This window comes from Erythrolamprus reginae, chromosome 6 (assembly GCF_031021105.1).
Source record: "Erythrolamprus reginae isolate rEryReg1 chromosome 6, rEryReg1.hap1, whole genome shotgun sequence".
Classification (NCBI taxonomy): domain Eukaryota; kingdom Metazoa; phylum Chordata; class Lepidosauria; order Squamata; family Dipsadidae; genus Erythrolamprus; species Erythrolamprus reginae.
Genome location: NC_091955.1, coordinates 18,269,604 through 18,289,884, shown reverse-complemented (window position 1 = coordinate 18,289,884; position 20,281 = coordinate 18,269,604). Strand labels below are relative to the sequence as shown.

The 20,281-nt window shown below is 39.5% G+C and overlaps 1 protein-coding gene across 1 annotated transcript in view; it reads right to left on the bottom strand.

The window, feature by feature from the left end:
• TAFA5 (TAFA chemokine like family member 5) overlaps positions 1-19,302 on the bottom strand; it is a 447,033-nt gene extending 427,731 nt beyond the window's left edge. Inside the window, exon 1 of the mRNA XM_070755362.1 lies at positions 18,421-19,302. Within this exon, the coding sequence (XP_070611463.1) occupies positions 18,421-18,541 (121 nt within the window). The 5' untranslated portion in view covers positions 18,542-19,302. The remainder of the gene's footprint in view (positions 1-18,420) is intronic.
• Between the last annotated feature and the right edge of the window lie 979 nt (positions 19,303-20,281).

The following is a 20,281-nucleotide window of genomic DNA, read 5'->3' as shown; positions in this document are numbered from 1 at the left end:
TAATACTCCACAAGCCAGGAAGGGTGGGTCTGCCTTTTAGCCTTTCCAGAGAGCACCACACCCAAACCCAGCTGTTGCCTCTTTAGTGCTGAAAGTACCTAGCCAATTGGTCCCTTCTTTGTTTTGCTCTTCTCTGTCGCAGATCGATTATTGCTTGTGCATTTTCCTCTAAGGAATCCAGGCTGCTTGCTGGGGAGAGCTCCCTCTCGGGGCCCTCTGGCTGTTCCCCCTCTTCCTCAGCCTGGGATTCCTCCTCCTTGTCTGCCTGCACCTCCTGTTCCTCATCCTCCCCCTCTGAGCAGGAAACCGACAGAAGATCAGCCGTTCCCTGAGGGGCCTCGGACGGAATCACAACAGTAAGTAAGTAAGTAAGTAAGTAAGTAAGTAAGTAAGTAAGTAAGTAAGTAAATAAATAAATAAATAATAGTAAGTGCCATATCAAATGCTGCTCCTGTCAATAGTGGTGTTCCTCAAAGCAGCATCCTAGGACCAACATTCTTCATATGCTACATAAACAATCTTTGTGATCATATTATAAGCAATTGTGTTCTCTTTGCTGATGATGTTAAACTATTTAATATCACCGACAAAGCCACTATTTAATACCACCGACAAAAAGACCTTGACCATGTAGCAGAATGGTCAAACAACTGGCAACTTCAAATCTCAACCAACAAATGCTCTGTCTTATACATTGACAAAAAGAATGAGAGTACAAAATATAAACTTGGAGGAAATGAACTTGCAGATGACCCTCACTCTGTCAAAGATCTTGGAGTACTCATATCCAATGTTCCAAGCTCACCTAAGTGCTAGAGCCCACTTTAACAACATTGCCAAAAAAGCACTAAGATTTGTTAATCTAATCTTATGTAGCTTCTTCTCTGGCAATATTACACTGCTAAACAGAGCTTACAAAACATTTGTTAGACCAATTTTGGAATACAGCTCACCTATTTGGAACCCGCATTGCATATTAGACATTAATACAATTGAGAGAGTTCAGAAATATTTCACAAGAAGAGTCCTTCATTCCTCTGCTCACAACAAAATACCTTTTGTATCCATCAAACTCAAAATAGTGGGATTAGACAATTTACAACTACATCACCTCCGATCTGATCAAAATGTAGTTCATAAAATCATATACCAAAATGTCCTTCCTGTTAATGACTACTTCACGTTCAATCACAGAAATACAAGAGTATGTAATAGATTCAAACTAAATGTAAACCACTCCAAACTCGACTGCAGAAAATACGATCTCAGCAATAGAGTTATTAATGCCTGGAATGCATTACCTGACTCTGAGGTTTCTTCCCCCAAACCCAAAAACTTTAACCTTAGATTATCTAGTCGACCTCATCCCATTTCCAAGAGGTCTGTAAAGGGCATGCATAAGCACACCACCTTCCCTGTCCTATTGTCCCCTTTAATTGTTACTTTTAACAAACTACTACTATTCTATACATGTTTGACAAATAAATAAAATAAATAAATAAAAAATAAAGCTATTTTCCAAAGCACCTGAAGGCCAGACAAGGAATAATGCATGGACACTGATCAAGGAGAGACGCAACCTGAAAATAAGGACCAATGGAATAGTTTGCCTTCAGAAGTTGAGGGATTACCATTGGGAGCTTTCAAAAGATTAGACTGCCATCTGTCAAAAATTGTCCAGTGTCTACTTGGGCAGGAGGTTGGACTAGATGACCTACGAAGTCTCTTTCAACTCTGTTAATATATAGGTATCTGTATCTCTTATGTTTCTTTGATTGCTTGTAATCTTCAGTTGGGCTAAATCAACATCTCAATTAGGCTAAACATATAGATAAATTAACTTGCAGAATATACTAGATATTCCCCCTGTCCAATGAATGTTTTTAATATGATTTGTTGAATGAATGTTAATGGATGAATGTTAACTTTTTTAAAGTTAGATTTTTAAGGATTGTTTTTATGTATATTAATTGGATTGATTTTATTACTGTCTTTTTGTATATGTTGTGAGCCACTCTGAGTCTTCGGAGGGGGCGGCATACAAATCTAATAAATTATTATTATTAATAGCTACAACAGAAGAATGTTGACAGAACTTGATCAATGACCAAATTGACCTCTTTGATGAGAAAAAAAAAATCTGCACTTATTACTGACAAGTAACCCAGTATAGTTTTTTGCATAAAACAGAAAAAATTAACATATGATGTATGGTTTTGAGTAGACAGATTGTACAGAGACGAATTTTGATTTAATTTTAGAGAAAGAAGTAAAATTATAACTGCTGTAAATATTGGAAGCCATTTTTACATGTGTTACACACACACACACACACACACACACAAACTACACATGGACATAGAGTTTTAATATATTGATCTTTTAATTTTATTTTAACTTGAGTTTTATTTATCTTTTAAACAATGATAGATGGCACCAAGCTATAACACATGCGCAGAAGCTATTTTTTTATTGGTGCAGGGGCATGACCCTAGGGCCCAGGAGTCCCCAAACTTTTTACACAGGGGGCCAGTTCACTGTCCCTCGGACTATTGGAGGGCTGGACTATAAAAAAAACCTATGAACAAATTCCTATGCACACTGCACATACCTTGTTTTAAAGTAAAAAACAAAATGGGAATGTACTATTTAGAGGGGGGAGAAGGTCTGAAATTCATAGATGTTTATGTTTTGTTTTTAATTTTCTTTTGTTAACATCTGATTGGCTATACCAGGCCTTCTTGGCTTATGAAAAATGTATAAAGAAAGAAGGAAGCACTTTGGCATAACGGTTAATAAGTTAGAAATATAATTGGTGTTGCACTTTTTGAAGGAACATTAAGGAGGGAATTTAATTAAAAGAAAATGAATGTAACTGGATGACAAAATTAGAAAAAAAAAACCTTTTGCAACTTTTTTGATTATTGATATTAGTTACTAACCAAATACCGCATTTTATTCATGGAAAATTAGATGGTACACTGTGTTGTTTGAATGTACGTTGAGAGAAAAATTTAAAAAAATTACCCCCCCAAAAAACAGTCCTTCCTTCCTCTGACCCTCCATTCATTTCATTCTTCCTTCCTTCCTTGTTCCCTCCATTTCTCCTTCCTTCCCTCCTTCATTCCTCTCTACTTCTCCTTCCCTCCCTCTCTTTCCCTTTTCTTTCTTTCTCTCTCTCTTTTCCCTGTGCTCTTGTCACTCACTGGTGGGCCGGATAAATGGCCTCAGGGGCCGCATGTGGCCCGTGGGCCATAGTTTGGGGACCGCTGCCCTAAGCAAACTGGCAGCAAAAGGATCCACAACCCAACTGTGTCACCAATGGCTCTGGTAACATCTGTGGTTGACACACAAGCTTGCAAACCTATCTTCATTTTCCCCCCACATTCCTTTACCAAACTCAAAGGCAGTGTTAAATAAGAGAGGAAGCTTCAGTGTTCATCTGAAATAACCCCAATTGCTTCCTTACTTCACAAAAAGAATCAAGTTGAATTTTGTTGAAACAATCTAGATTTCCTTACAGTCATCATAAATAAATATGTGTGTGTATGTGTGTGTGTGACATATTTTTGCTGATAATGAAAAGGATAATGATATATGTGTGTATGTATGTGTACGTGTATGTATATGTACACACACACACACACACACACACATATTATGTATACACTATGTTTCCTATTTTGAAGTACCTTAGGAATCTGGAATACATTTATATATTTGTTAGTTGTCTATCCTGACTTTCCTTCAATTGCCCAAGGCAGTGTATATTGTAGAGCAGGGATGTCAAACTTAAGGCCTGGAGACCGGAGATGGCCCGCAGGGCATTTCGATCCAGCTTGTGGGGTCGCCTTGGTAACGGAGAAGAACTGGCCATTGGTACCTCTGCCAGTGAAAATGGCTTTTAAACAGCCTCTTGCAACCCTCTGCCAGTGAAAACGGAGCTTGGGAGGCCTACACACTAGCAGAGAGAGGCAGGAAGGTGTAGCAGTTGAAAACATAGCTCTGGGGCATGTTTTTGCTGGCAGAGCGCTTGGCAGCAGTGGGATGCTCCCGATTTGGCTCAGTTCTCCAAACTGGTAGAGGCGGCAGTAGAAGGCTCTGCCCACCTGGGATGCTTCTGGGCATGAGCACAGGCATTGAACGAGAGAATACAAATTGGTAGTAACGGGTTTTAGAACCGACTACTGATGCTTGTGACACCCCTGGTGCCCCCGACAGGAGTGCCATTGAGCTGGCCACAAACTCCTTGTTTCAAACACAACCCTGATGCGGCCTTCAATGAAATATAGTTTGGGGTGTCTCCTTTATTTTGTTTCTAACAACAAAATACCTTACTCCACCAGACTTGAAATTCTTCGATTAGACAACCTACAACTCCGACGTCTCCATTCTGACTTACTATAGTTCATAAAATTATATACCAAAATGTCCTACCTGTTAGCGACTTCTTCACCTTCAACTGCAACAACATACAAGCATGTAATATTTAAACTAAATTATTATTATTATTATTATTATTATTACTACTACTACTACTAGTATTATTATTATTATTATTAATTATTATTATTAATTCAACTTCTATGCCGCCCATTCCCGAAGGATGTCAACCGCTCCAAACTAGACTGCAAAAAAATAGAACTTCAGCAACAGAATAATCAATGCCTGAAATGCACTACATGACTTTGTGGTTTCTACTCCTAACCCCAAAACTTTTAACCTTAGATTATCTACAATTGACTTGTCCCCCTTTCTAAGAGGTCTGTAAGGGGCGTGCATAAACGCACTATTGTGCCTACCATCCCTGTCCTATTGTTCTATTGTCTTCTATCATTACTTTTTATCATAGAAACATAGAAGACTGACGGCAGAAAAAGACCCCATGGTCCATCTAGTCTGCCCTTTTACTATTTCCTGTATTTTATCTTACAATGGATATATGTTTATCCCAGGCATGTTTAAATTCGGTTACTGTGGATTTACCAACCACGTCTGCTGGAAGTTTGTTCCAAGGATCTACTACTCTTTCAGTAAAATAATACTTTCTCATGTTGCCTTTGATCTTTCCCCCAACTAACTTCAGATTGTGTCCCCTTGTTCTTGTGTTCACTTTCCTGTTAAAAACACTTCCCTCCTGAACCCTATTTAACCCTTTAACATATTTAAATGTTTCGATCATGTCCCCCCTTTTCCTTCTGTCTTCCAGACTATACAGATTGAGTTCATTAAGTCTTTCCTGATACGTTTTATACTTCAGACCTTCCACCATTCTTGTAGCCCGTCTTTGGACCCGTTCAATTTTGTCAATATCTTTTTGTAGGTGAGGTCTCCAGAACTGAACACAGTACTCCAAATGTGGTCTCACCAGCGCTCTATATAAGGGGATCACAATCTCCCTCTTCCTGCTTGTTATACCTCTAGCTATGCAGCCAAGCATCCTACTTGCCTTTCCTACTGCCCGACCACACTGCTCACCCATTTTGAGACTGTCAGAAATCACTACCCCTAAATCCTTCTCTTCTGAAGTTTTTGCTAACACAGAACTGCCAATGCAATACTCAGATTTAGGATTCCTTTTCCCCAAGTGCATTATTTTACATTTGGAAACATTAAACTGCAGTTTCCATTGCTTTGACCATTTATCTAGTAACGCTAAATCATTTACCATATTACAGACCCCTCCAGGAATATCAACCCTATTGCACACTTTAGAGTCATCGGCAAATAGGCAAACCTTCCCTACCAAACCTTCCCCTATGTCACTCACAAACATATTAAAAAGAATAGGACCCAGAACAGACCCTTGTGGCACACCGCTTGTAACCTGTCTCTGCTCAGAATACTCGCCATTAACAATAACACTCTGATGTCTATGCTTCAGCCAGCTTGAAATCCACTGAACTATCCAGGGATTAAGTCCAATCTTCACTAATTTATCTATCAGCTCTTTATGTGGAACCGTATCAAAGGCTTTGCTGAAGTCCAGATAGGCAATATCCACGGCACCACCTTGATCCAACACCTTTGTGACATAGTCAAAGAACTCAATGAGATTAGTCTGACACGATTTGCCTTCAGTAAAGCCATGCTGATTTGGGTCCAATAAGTTATTGTTTTTTAGATGCTGATTTATCCTCTTTTTGAGTAGAGTCTCCATCATTTTAACTACAACTGATGTCAAGCTAACTGGCCTGTAGTTTCCAGCTTCTTCTCTACTGCCCTTCTTGTGGATAGGCACAACACTGGCCATTCTCCAATCCTCAGGAACATCATTACTTATCTAATGTATTATTGTTTGACAAATATATATATAAAAATAAATAGATAAATAAATAGATAAGCAAGTAAATAAATAAATAAATAAATAAATAAATAAAATAAAATACTATGTAAGGTTAGTTGAGGTAAGAGGGAATGAAAGGCACCAGGTGACCTAGCTGATTTCTATGGCCAAAGATAAGACTTGAAAGTTAGTTTTCCCAATGTTAGCCTAACATCATTGCTCCTTCCATTTTTAATAAAAACATATCCAATGTTTATTTTAGAAAATAAAATTTTAAAGGGCAATAACCCGGGGCTAAGTTAATCACCAGATTAACACAATTTTCTCAGAAGATTTGTACTCACTTAACCTTGCACTCAAGCAGAGTCAAGTCTTCAAGATCTATTTAGAGAACAGATAGGACAGGGCAAATCCAAGCCTCTGGAGAACATTATTCTAGAAGACAGGTACCATGACACAAGCAGCACCTTGCCAAGGTTATGGTAAGCAGTGCAACTGATATAGATGCATCCACCGATAATTCAGCTTCTATTGTAAAGCCTTTGTTCATGAGCAAGGTGACTAAAGTATGAATAGTGTCCTTGTCCAGGAAAGAGAAAAATTGGGGTATGAGTCAGGGTAAATATCATAGAGGCCACAGCCACCATCTTTCCTTTGAAGTGGAGTGAGAGTAAGGGGCACTCCAAAATGATGGACTACAACCCCATTCAGAGCTGAATGAGAAAAATTCATAGTGGAAGTTTATTTATTTACTTATTTATTTATTGGATTTGTATGCCGCCCCTCTCCGGAGACTCGGGGCGGCTAACAGCAACAATAAAACAGTGTACAATAGTAATTCAATACTAAGAACGATTAAAAACCCATTAATATAAAAAACCAAACATACATACATACATACCATGCATAGAATTGTAAAGGTCTAGGGGGAAAGAGGATCTCAATTCCCCCATGCCTGACGGCAGAGGTGGGTTTTAAGTAGCTTACGAAAGGCAAGGAGGGTGGGGGCGATTCTAATATTTGGGGGGAGTTGGTTCTAGAGGGCCGGGGCCGCCACAGAGAAGGCTCTTCCCCTGGGTCCCGCCAAGCGACATTGTTTGGTTGACAGGACCTGGAGAAGATCCACTCTGTGGGACCTAACTTGTTCCAGGAATACACAGCCCGTCTCTCTTCTCAGGCATGAGTTTAAGTATGTTCTTCCTCATCCAGATTTCAACAGCCTTCAGTCACTGAAATAGGACCAAAAGGGCTGACAGGTGTTTTTTTTTACACCTACAAAACCGAATAGTGAGAATAGAAAATTATTGCTTTGTTTCGGAATATGTCACAATGATTACATTCATAACGGAATATGAAGAAAGCAAGCTTCAACTATTCTATAACTATTCTGTTGCTGTGAAGATCACGAAATTCTTGAAAGCAAAGAGTGTAAAAATAATTCTTTGGCAAGCAATTCCTTTTCACAAGGCCTAAGATGTATATATGCTGACATTCTAAAGAGATACTACAATATCTCACAAGCCATTTTAGTCTTTCAAATCATAACAGTCAAAACGATATCACTAATCAATTTCTTTCTAATAGCTTTCTGGGGGAAATTAAATTATTAAATGACTACATACCGATAAATTACAGGAGGATATTTGATATCTAAATCTGTTTATAAGGCAGGTATTATTTCATAAAATGAAAATGGAAGCTAAAGAGAACAAATAAGAAGTGGAAGTAAACATTTTCATGGTCAAGTATTTATTTACTTTAAAATGAAAAGGGAAATAACAAAACATTTTTAAACAAAACCTATACAGCTCAAGTATATAAAACAATCATTTGAATTAGAATAGCAAAAAGTTTAATCCATTCCTATGCTCTAAACTGCATTATCTATGAAATGCAAATGAGAGTGAAAAGGCATCTTGACTTTAACCTGGCATCTTAAGCGAAGTGTGTAAAGTAGCATAACTGCAAGAATGTTTTACAAGGATTAATCCTTCCCATCAGTCTCTCACCTGAGCAAAGATAAGTACCTATCTATGTTAGGTGAAAAGAGTTTAACTAGACTAAAGTTCATGTGCTTTAGTTATGCACATATTTGTTCAGAAGACAGATGTTAATGAACCTCTCATGGAACCTCTCATGGAACTTAAATGTTCCAAGAACACTTGTCAGTCAGTTTTAAGTGAGCTGAATTCTTGATATAGTTGGCAACAGAGACTCCCGGTAAGCATCTGTCAGTTATGTTGCAATATATATATGGGCTTTTAAAATAAAAATAAAATCAGTTGCATTCCTCTCCAAAACCAATCCGAGTGCTATCTGCTTATTAAAATTTGAAATGTACTCAAGGTTAATTTTTAAAAAAGGAAAGGACATCTGGAAGAAATAGATTGCTTCCCTTCTTCATGAATTGTCGTTTCAATAAAGATAGGGACTCTGAGTTAATTTAGCAGTGATAATTTACAAAATATCTTAATAGAGGATATTCATAACTATTTCACTTACATTTTCAGTTTATTTAAGTTTACTTACAGTTCCTTAAATAAGGAAGTTTAATTTAAAGTTAAAAATGCATAAACTGATCTTTCAGTATGATTCACTTGTATGAGTTTAGGACTAAAATTATCTTTAGAGGTATAGGGAAAAAATTGTTACATCAAGTCACTATAGACAAAATGTTGGAATTGCAGGCTGGAATTTTATTCCTGGAATTACTTTTTATAGGAAAGTTGTGTCCTTGTATGTACAGAATATTTATACCTTTCTCATCTAATCATACATAGAATTATAGGGTTGGGAGAGATGTTGGCATAAATCTAGTTCAAGCTCCATCCCAGAGAAATGATTGTCCAATCTTTTCTTCAAAACCTCTAGCAATGGAGCATCTACAACTTCAAGAGGCAAGCTTTTCCATTACTTCACTGTTATCACTTTCAGAAAATTTCTCCTTGGTTCGATAGGATTTCTCTTTAACAAGTTTCCACCCATTCTTCTTATTCAGTCCTGATTCTTTGTCAATTAAGTCTATTCCCTCATCTGTGATTGCCCCTCAAGTATTCAAAGATATAAAAATGACATGATATAGTTGTCATGTCATTTCTAATCCTTCTTAAACTAGACATACCAAGTTGCCCTATTTATCATGTTTTAGTCTTCAGAACCATGATCGTCTTTGCTGGTCTTCTCTGCACTCTATGGTCTCAGCTTCATGGTGACCAGAACCTGATGCAGTACTCCAAGTGTGGCTTCATTAGTAACAAAGCACAAACCATATTATCACTTCAGTGATCTTGATGCTCTCCCTCTGTTGATGCAGCCTAGGACTGAATTGGCCTTAGCAGCTGCAACATCCTGCTGGCTCACACTTAAGTGTAGTCTACTATGACATGTAGATCCCTCTCAGTTATTGCCCCATGTGCTATATATTTTATTCCTGTGCTTTTGGTTTTGCCTGTCTAAGTTGAATTTAACAGGTTTAAAATTTGGTTCTGGAATTGCAATCTTTAACACTTTTACTTATTTATTAGATTTAATGGTGTATTGTATTCCAAAATAAATACCTGGTATATGGCAACATCCATGTTAGGATGCAAATCCTTCTGGAAATGTTAATGTCAGACCTAGAGGATTTTATTAGTTCAATCTAAAAACAAAAAAGAATCATTTTTGCAATCAAAACAATATCTTCATACTGGGATCGACAAACCCAGGCGCCTGGTCGCCAGTGGCGCCTAGAAAATGTTGTCTGGCGCCTAGAAAATGTTGCCTGCTGTACTGTATGTATACAGTATATTTTTCCCGCCTTGTGTTTACGCCCAGAAATGGTACATCTTGGCTTCCGTAGCTCCGCCCATCAACCTTGGAGCGAGCTGCTTTCCCAGCGTCCCCTGCGCTTGCGTGCGTCTCTCCCTCCCCCCTTGCCTCCATTCCGCCTCCTACTCGAACCCCTTCACTCCCCCCCACCGCACACAGACGCAGGGCCGCCGATAGACGGGTACTACCGGGCCCCGGGCAAATTGGGGCCCGCAGTCAGCGGCTCCTTGCACATGCCCAGTCTGTACCCTCCCTCTTGCCGGCTGCCTGCCCTTACCAGCAGCAGAGAGAGAAAGAGAGAGGTAGAGAAGGGCTTATAAGGGGGGTGGCGAAAGGAGGGTAATTATAATTTTATTTTATTATTAAGCGGGAAAGCGCCAAACCGAGACAAACGCGCGCCAGCCCTCGCCACGTGCGCGCCGTGGTGAGGCGACTGAGGAGATTTCCGCCGTCTGGGGGGGAAAGGCGCGGGCCCGACATGAGGAAACTCGAGGGAATTTTTTTTTAAATGACTTTAATCATAGACGGTGGACGAGCCCGGAGGGATGTGGTGGCTCGCCGGGATGTGCTTGTGGGTCGGCGGGGCTCTGGCATGGACGCCCGGGCAGCCGCGCAACCTCTACCGCCCCTTCAACTTGAGCTCCCTAGCGGCGCTCTCGGCTCCGTTCAAGACGGGCGCCGCCGGGACGTCGTTGGCGGAGTCTCCCGCTGCAGCGGCGGGCAACCGAGTGGAGAAACTCGGGCGTGCTTTCAAGCGGCAGGTGAGGCAGTTGCAAGAGAAGAGCGACCGCTTGGAGCTGGTCTTCCTGGTGGACGAGTCGTCGAGTGTGGGCCAGGCAAACTTCCTCAGCGAGCTGCTTCGTCAAGAAGCTGCTCTCCGACTTCCCGGTGGTGGCCACGGCGCTGGGGCCATGCGGGACCGCTTATCCAGGCGAGCGTGGACCAGCAAGCCGCCTTCCGCTCTCTCTCTTTCTCTCTCTGTTGCTGGCGTGGTGTATGAGAGAGAAAGAGAGAGAGCGGAGGGCGACGAAGAGCTCGCTGAACACTTCGCCCCTCCGCCCGCCCACCCGCCCACGAAGATGGGCTGCCAGTGGACTTCAGCAAACTTTTGACGTTGGGTTGCGCCAACCTTCTTCGCGCCCCTCTGCGAAGGAGGCGGACCTGCTTTGCTTGTCATCCGGCTTCACCTTGGCCTCCACCCATTTGTCTAGCTCGCTTCCAGCGCGTTTCTCTCGCTCCCTCTTTGGGGCGAGGCGTTTCCATCTTTTCCTCAAAACTCCCCCCCTTCCCCATCTTCACACACACACACATGGCCCCACACCGCCTCCACCACCCGGTAACGCGCCCGATCTCTACCTCTCTCTTTCTCTCTCTGCTGCTGGTGTGGTGCATGAGAGAGAAAGAGAGAGAGAGAAAAAATAAGGGAGAGAGAAAGAGAGAGAAAGGAAGAGGAGAGATAGAAAGGGGGAGAGAGAAAGAGGGAGAGATAGAGAAGGAGAGAAAGAGAGGGGCAGAGAGAAAGAAAGAGGGACAGAGAAAGAAAGAAAGAGAAGAACAGAGAGAAAGAAAGAGAGGGACAGAGAAAGGGAGAGAAAGAAAGAAAGAAAGAAAGAAAGGTAGAGAGAAAGAGGGAGAGATAGAAAGAGAGTGAGTGAGAGAAAGAGAAGAGAGAGAGAGAAAGAGAGAGGGGGGAACCCGAACCGCTCCTTCCCTTCGGGCCAGTAATCTCAACCACACCGGACTACGGTGTGGTTGAGATTACTGCATTGGCTCATCATTTTCGTAAACAGCTATCTCCACCTGAAAGTGATGACCAATGCATTCACTCACTCCTCAATGAGTGGTATGAGTTTAAGGTCCTTGGAAAAGGAAAGAAACTGTGTGAGCTTCTGGATTTGGCACTCTCCAACACCGAGAGATTTCCAGTTCTGGGAAACCTGTTGTCGATTGTAGCGGTGCTCCCTGTCTCAACCTCATGTTGTGAAAGAGGATTTAGTTTGATGAACATGGTCAAAAATAAATTCAGATCAAGGATGCAAGAAGAAAGTTTAAGTGACTTGTTTATGATCACCATGAATGGGCCATCTGTGAAGGCGTTTGATCCTGCCAAGGCTGTGGACCACTGGTACTTCAGCTCTAAAATCACAAGGCATGTTCATGGCCACAAAACGCAAAGTGAAAAACACTAGAATGTTGCCTAAAATCTAAAATATCAAAATATAATATTTATTATCTTTAAAAGTAAAATGTTGTTTATAACGTTTGTAATGTTTTTTTTGTTAAATTAAAAACCAAGTTTGCTTAAAAAAAATTCTGGCTCCTAAATTTTTTGGCTGGCTCCTAGATTCTGAACAACTTTGTCGACCCCTGTCTTCATATATTCACAATACTTTTTCAGATACTATGTTTCAACGATTATGTACATATACAGTTTCTGCTGTGTGAGTTTTTGTTTATATTTATGCTTGGATACTAGATTATATATTGCCCTATAATAAACTCTTTTGCTTTTTCAAATTTCAGTATTAGTTTGACTGATATGCTTTTTTTTTAGTTAAGATCATTATTTTCAAAATAATGTTTCAAATTAAAATATATTCTTTTTTAAAAAACCAAAGAGAACATGTCAAAAATATGTATGCTTTATAATGCTGTCCTTTTCTATTATTATAAACTGATCACTATATTTTGTATACTAATTCATATTCAAAATTGATTGAAAAGTATCTGAAAAGTAATATACACACAACAGCAACCTTGTAATTGTGCAAAGAGACATATATGATATATAATGCAAATTTTATTAAAGGATAGTGGTGGTAATTTTTCAGAAGGAAACATTTATATTTTATATTGTATCTAGCTACATGCTGTGTCAGTAACAAAGAGTAAAGTCTCATTATTTGCATTAGCAACATAAACTCTTGCAGAAATATAATCAACTATATTTCTTTTACACTCTTCCTTCTGATATTGGTTTCATTTTGGATATAAACATAATCCATAATTTATCTAGTTGGAATTAATTGAAATAAATCCTGGGAGGGACATTTTTGCTTCTTTTCCAACGGTGACACAGGACATTAAAAGCATTCTGTGCTATTTTTACATTAACTGCACTTTAGCAATCTTCATATCACAACACAAACCATTGTGAAACAAGTCAGGCTTGTATCCAATACAAAAAAAAATTATATGATTCAAATAAACTATAAACAAAATTATCTGCAATTTGTGGGATTTGCATGAAATGGCATGTTGTAGGTCAAAGAAAATAGAAATTAAAGCTTCTAACTCTTCATTATAACTGGGTGATAAGGAAAGATGAGAAAGGAGACACTAGCTTAGGATTTAACTAGGCTCATTCTTATTCCGATGCATTACAGTTCATCCAAACCTCCCATGGTAGCCATCATTTCAGCAGAAATGTTATATTCCTGGGGTAACAATTGCATTTGAACCTGTCTTTAACAACAGGATGCTTGGGGAGCTGTTTCAGCACTTTTAAAATCAAAACACAAAGTTGTCTGTAAAATATGGGAAGAATATACACTTCTCAAAATAAATAAATAAAGGGAACACTTAAACAAGACAATATAGCTCCAAGTAAATCAAACTTCTGTGAAATCAAACTGTCCACTTAGAAAGCAACACTGATTGACAATCAATTTCATATGCTGTTGTGCACATTCAACTTTGTATGGAACAAAGTATTCAATGAGAATATTTCATTCATTCAGATCAAGGATGCGCCATTTGAGCGTTCCCTTTATTTTTTGAGCAGTATATATCCTTTTCATCTTTATTTATTTAAATATTTTTTAAAAATTATATATCTACCAAATTGCAATTATGGATGGCATATGTCAAGGTAAATCTGGAAAATAATAATAAATGAAAGTTTTTTAAAAAATAAACTGAAGAAATGGAATCCATATTAACATATAATACAACATTCTGCTAAGGTTAAACTCACACACACTCTACCTCCCAGAAAACAGACCCATCTCTTGTCCTCCCCTAACACATTTTTAAAAGATTTCTGGAAAATTAGAAAGGGTCTTTTTCTTTGGTTTGGAAGGAGGGAAGAAAGTAAGATTGTTCTTACAATTGTTCTAAAAAGTAGATGCTTATATAGTTTGAGATGGATGAAATTTGTTCAACATTCTCTTATATACTGCATTTAAGCTACTATTTTAATATGACTCTTAATGCAAAACTATGCAAAATAATTTCTATAACACAAAATACAACCCCTTTAGATTCTAACGGATAATTGTCTTCAGCATTTACCCACCTTCCTTAATATGTAAATAGTATGTACAGGCTGCTTTGATTTTTATAAATGAATTTATGTGTACTAAAACCAATATCTAGAATTCTGAAAATTATCTGTTCTACAATGAAGAAGTTGTGAGAATAGGTTAAAGTTTTTACTAATTGGATAAACAGTTTCTTTTTCAATTGTGCAGATGGATATAAGTATCTTATCCAACAACTGTGTTTTGAATAAAGTGTCAATGTACACATAACACGCATTCCTAAAATATTAATTCAATTTAACTCACATCATTCTTTCAGAGCATTGGTGTCATCAATAAATTATTATTTAGATAAGCATCAAGAATCTAACATACGATATAATTTTTAATACCATTATTTGATTTGTTGGCAAAAAATTAATTCATTGCACAATTAATACCTCTCCTTTCAAAGTCCCACGTTAACCACTTGCTCCTACAATTTGGAAATCATAAATTTTTCCATTCTGTTCTGGTAACTACATAATATATATTCATTATTATTTGTTTTCTAGACAGGATGGTAAAAATAATTAAAAGGCCAATTAAAAAAACACATATTCTGATAAATATTAAAAAGAAACTAAAGTAGTGAAGTGCAAAATATAAATTTTAAAATGAAGATAAATTAAGATTTGCTTGCACAATGTTCTAAGATGAAATGGCTAATTTTACATTTCAAAACTCAGAACAAAACATCTTATGCCCTCCAAATTCAGTACATGATATGATGCTATTCATCATGTTCTGATGCTTTCTGTCCCACAATTGGCTTTTCTCCTCCCCAAGTGATAAATGTGGACTGTTTGCAAAATTTAATCCATTGCTGGCATCAGTTTTATGCCTGTTTGTGCTTCTATATAAAAGCATTCCTATTTTTGCTTCCATTGTATGTTATGGGATATTTTTAAAAGTAATTATCTAAAAAAATCATCCTCTTGGCCAACTTTGTATAAATTGATCATTAAATAAAACTTAAATAGGATACCACCCATTTAACATCTGTAACACCGGGATGAGAACCAAAACAGGAAGAGAAGATCCTTTTTGTGTGTTATTAGTCTCAAAATACAGTATTTCAAGTTTTGCACCACTAGCAAATGGAACATCCAAAATATTTCAAAGTACATATTTTAAACATTGAAAGTATGGGAATAAAACTTTCACAAAAAAAGTATGTTGTTATTCCCCCTTTTAACATATACCTTTAAAGTTGCTTCATGATATAAAGATAATTAGTGTCAGAAGAAATCAAAGTGACCTTCCTATGGAATTTCCAAAATCACAAAAAAAAACCCTCTCAAAACTCAGTAAATGCATTTCAAATAGAAACAGTGTTGCAAGAAATCCTCTTTTCTATAAAGTCAATGAAATAAATTCATACAAAAGTAGAATAGCGTTCAATCTATTAACGAGTCTCACTAACTTTTAACAAGTTTGGAAAGATAATCCAGTAGAAAAGTTACTGAACAAGGTTAGCCAAGCTAATTTAGCTTTATGTTGTACAGAGGGCATACCGGGTAATTCTGGAGGCTTGACAAACTATAAATAATTTATTAGAACAAAATTCCAAGACAGTATTTTGTTACAGCTTATATAGATTCAGTTTATAGCATTTCACCAGTTATTCCTTTCTTATTTTGATCTTTCTTATTTTGATCGCCACTTTAAAAGAAGAACTTGGAATCTTTCCCTTCCCAAAACAGCTGCCCCATAAAGCTTTATCACTATAGCAACTAAACTAATTGGTTTCCTACTAGGTATCTCCTTCAACCATCCATCGGGTGGAGCTACTATCCCTAAGTATAAAACCAAAGAGTTAAGGAAAGAAAATACCGGTAAGCCTTTTCTCATCTTTCATGTTATAAGAAACAAAGAAAATAAACAATTCATTTTTCTGATAGTTAAAAAGCAAAAACACCCTACATGAGAGCTCTTTTTGTACCCTACGTTTGTTAATTATCTCATAAAAATGAAATATTTTCCTCTATAAGAATATATTTTAACATTATTTCAAGTCAAGTTGAAATTTACTTCAAACTTTAAAATATCCACTAATCCATTATATTTTAAACCTGTCTTCGCTGTTATTTTAGCTGAATGTTTGGAATACAGCTGTCATATCCATAACATGTAAACACATTTTTTTAAAAAAAAATGAAGATAGGTATAGGCATGGAAGGGTTCATTATCTTTCGATAATGAACCCTTCCATGCCTATACCTATCTTCATTTTTTTCATTTGAATTATAAAAAACACAGAGATGTTAACTAATTATTAATCTTAATTTTGTAATAAAACAGGCTTCAAGTATCCTGTTAAAGGTAATAGGATTCTATAGAAACTATATTAACATATATTTTGTCCATACTTCATTTCTAATATTCTTCTGAATTTACAAGCTATTTACTACAAAGGTCTTTAAGCTGTATGGCAGTCAGATTATATGTGAATTATATTATCATATTCCAAGTTGCACATTCAGTTATTAAGATACTGAAATAATGGAAGTAGTGAAGTGTCTTGTCACTGCATATTTTAGGTTAGGGAATGCTCTTCTCAGAATTGTGCAGAATATATATTCATCGTGCTTAGCAGAGATTAACCTAGGATCTGCAAAAAACAATTTAGTTGTAATTTTAAAACTCATTATTTAGAAATTATGAGATTGCATTTTGGGGTAATAAGAGAAATAGGCAAGTGGATAAAAATCTATGAAATTAAGAATTGGAATACTGAAGGTTTTTGGGGGGAAGTAACAGCCCTGTCCTTCCTAACTACCAATGTTAAAAGTATCAATACCCTAATATATTTTGAAGTTATTCAAAAGTATTTGTCAATTGGTGACATCTTATCATTACATTACACATAGTATACTCACATGAAAGATTTTTATATATGATTTATATATATATATTATTAAACACAAGAGCATGAAGACTAAAATGTCCTTACCCAAAGTAGTGAATGCTATCTTCCTTGGAGAATTTGATAGCTATAAATTTGTATATTGTAGAAATATACACTAAACTTTAAAAATACAATCAAACACAAAATCAGTATTAAGAATCCTATCCTTACCTTAAGGAGAAAATTCCATTGATGTAGCAATGCTCAGAAAGTTTCGTAATCATTACAAATAGACAGCGCTTAATAAGCTGCTAGTAAGGGATTTAGAATTCACTGACTACCAACTTCAGTTAGGTAAAGAAACTGTGTTTCAAATCTATTTTGCTTCAATAAAAGTCAACATGAGATGCCCCTCCCCATTGATGAATGTGTATTACAGCTGTCAATAATAAATTCTGTAAAATTCATGCTTGCTAAGAAGTATACAGTATTTCATTATATTAAATCATATTTGGATTATATTTTTTTAAAAAAACCATGTTTTCCATACTCTGATAATAGCAAAAAGCTTCTAAACAAAATTTATTTATAATAAATACATAAATAATTTTACAATCTTTTGAACTCTATCCTCTGGTCCTTAATACTTCTGACTCTACCCCAGAAACAACTGGTTATAAGCTATAATAAAACGCACCATCAATTTAACTAAGGATGCTTTGTGATATTGTAACATTTGCAGTAGGATCAAGTTCCATCACTAAGGAATACCATTATGAGCACGTTTTTTTCAAGAATCCTAAATGTATGAGAAGGGGAGACTTGGCACATGGAGAACAATAAAGACAGAAATATGCACCAATAATGGAAAATGTAAGTAGTGATAAATATAGAACATCTGGATTGCACTGGTGTTGGCATATTTTGTTAGGTTTTCAACAGCGGTAGGAAACATAAAAAAAAATATTTCCAAAACAGTTGGAAGCAAGCATTGTTTTTTAACCAAGTTTAATACAAAAACGTTGCTTTTTAACCTAGTTTTCACATGAACACGTCTAAGTGGCTCTTTGGAAACAGCCTGGCCTACAAAATTAACGTGGTCCCACTGAAGCAAGAAAGCCAAATACGAAGAAAACGCACGGGATTTGTCATCTGCCGAATCTAATACTTACTGCAATAAGCAATTAAAAGGCCAACCAAGATCATGACTGCCCAGAAAGTTGAGGACGCGCTCGGCAGGACGTTGGCATCTTTCCTACTGCTTCGCTTTAGAGATGGAGCCATTGAAGCCATAAGTCCCCCAAAGCCCCCCAAAAAGTGGGGGGGAGTCAGGTAAGTTTCACAAGCCCTCCGACACACCTAATCCCAAATAGAAACATTTTAGAGAAGGAGGACCACAGGGTTTGGCTGTCAGCAATCATCCTGAGGGGTCCAGAGGGGTCTTTTCAGCCCAGCCAAACCAGAAGACATTTTGTTTCAGCGGGCGACGACCCTCTAGAGCCCGTTTTGTTCTCCTCCTCCTCCTCTTCCTCCCCTTCGAGGATGGAGATTCATCGGCGGCGACCTCGAAGTTTCCCTTCTAAGAGCGGCGGGAAGGAAGGAAGAGGCAGGCAGGCGAGGCTGCCTTCAACGAGCCCTCCAAGCAGCCCGTCGAGGCCAAGTGGCGTTTGGTTCTTCGCTCTTTGAGGAAAAAGATCCCAGACGGGGCGCGGCGGCGGCAGCAGAAGCCAAAGCGAGCTGTGATGCCTCGGTGGCGAACCCTCCCCGCCAAATCCCGAGCGCCGGGGGAGGGCGCCGCGCGTGCGCATCCACGCGCGTCCCACCAAGCGGGCGAAAGGAAGGTCGCTTACCCGAAGGCGCGGAAGCCTGGCCTGGAGGGAGGACCCCAGGCGGGCACGGCAGGCAGGGGCATCCCTCTGAAGGAGCGAGGGGCAGGCGAGGAAAGGACTCCGGAGCCGCGGCGACCAGCTCCCCGGAAAGGTCGCCCTTCCTCCCCCCCGGACGGCAAACTTCCCACGCCGCTCCCCTCAGCACTTGTAGCGTCGTCCAGAGGGAGCCCTGCAGCAGCGGCAGTCCCCTTTTGAGGACACGGGTTAGCCAAGCCCGCCCACTGGCGGTGCCGCCTCGCTCTCCGCCGACGCCTTGCTTTTCCCTCGGGGCGAGCAGGGTAGCGACACCCAGCTTGGCCACCTTGGCCGGACAGGGCTGGCTGGCTGGCCGCCTCCGCCGCTGCTGCTGCCAGTCCTCAGCTGTTGGCTTCTTCGGGCTCCGTAGCCATCCGCAGCAGAAACCCCCGCGCTTTCCCAATCCGCGGTAGCGGCGGCTCCTTTTGGCTTGCTTGTCGTCCGGCAGTCCCGTCGGCGCGGAGCGCGCGCAATTCCAAAGCCCCTTTTGTCGAGAGTGCGTTGTGGAGGGGGGGGGGCGGTCCGGCTGACGCCCCCCCACCCTTAACACCGCCCCCGGCCCGCCTCGCGCGCGGGCGCGCGCTCCTCGCTGAAGCTGGCGCGCGCGGAGGCCATGCGGGTGGGCGCGCGCGCGCTCGTTTCCCCACAGCCCACGAGCGGCTTCGGGGCCCGGCACGCGGTGGTTGCCCGGCTCTTCGTGCCACCCCACCCCCTTCCCTCTGCTGCGGTCTTGTCTTTAGTGGCGAGCGTGAGGTGGGGTGAACAGTCCGAACAGCCCCCCACCCCAAATCCGGCAAAGGTGGGAAATATGAAAGCTCTCCTCATAGAAAAGCCCCGTGCTACCTCAGCCCCCTCCCTCGAAGGCAAAGCTCCAGTGTGACATAAATCCAACGGGCGGTCGATGAAAAAAAGACATTCCCGAGAAGGCTACGCTAAAGAGCCTCCCCTCCCCCGCAAAGGAATCGCAGGAAAATTAAATAAATAAATAAATAAAAGCGCCCTGTTTTGTTTTGTTTTTAAAGCTTGTTCGCCGCTTTACTTTGGCGGGAGAAATCGCTCCCCGCGATGGTTCACAGAGGCGACATCTTGAAGAGGCGATTCCACGAATCGGAGTTGCGTTGCTTAAAAC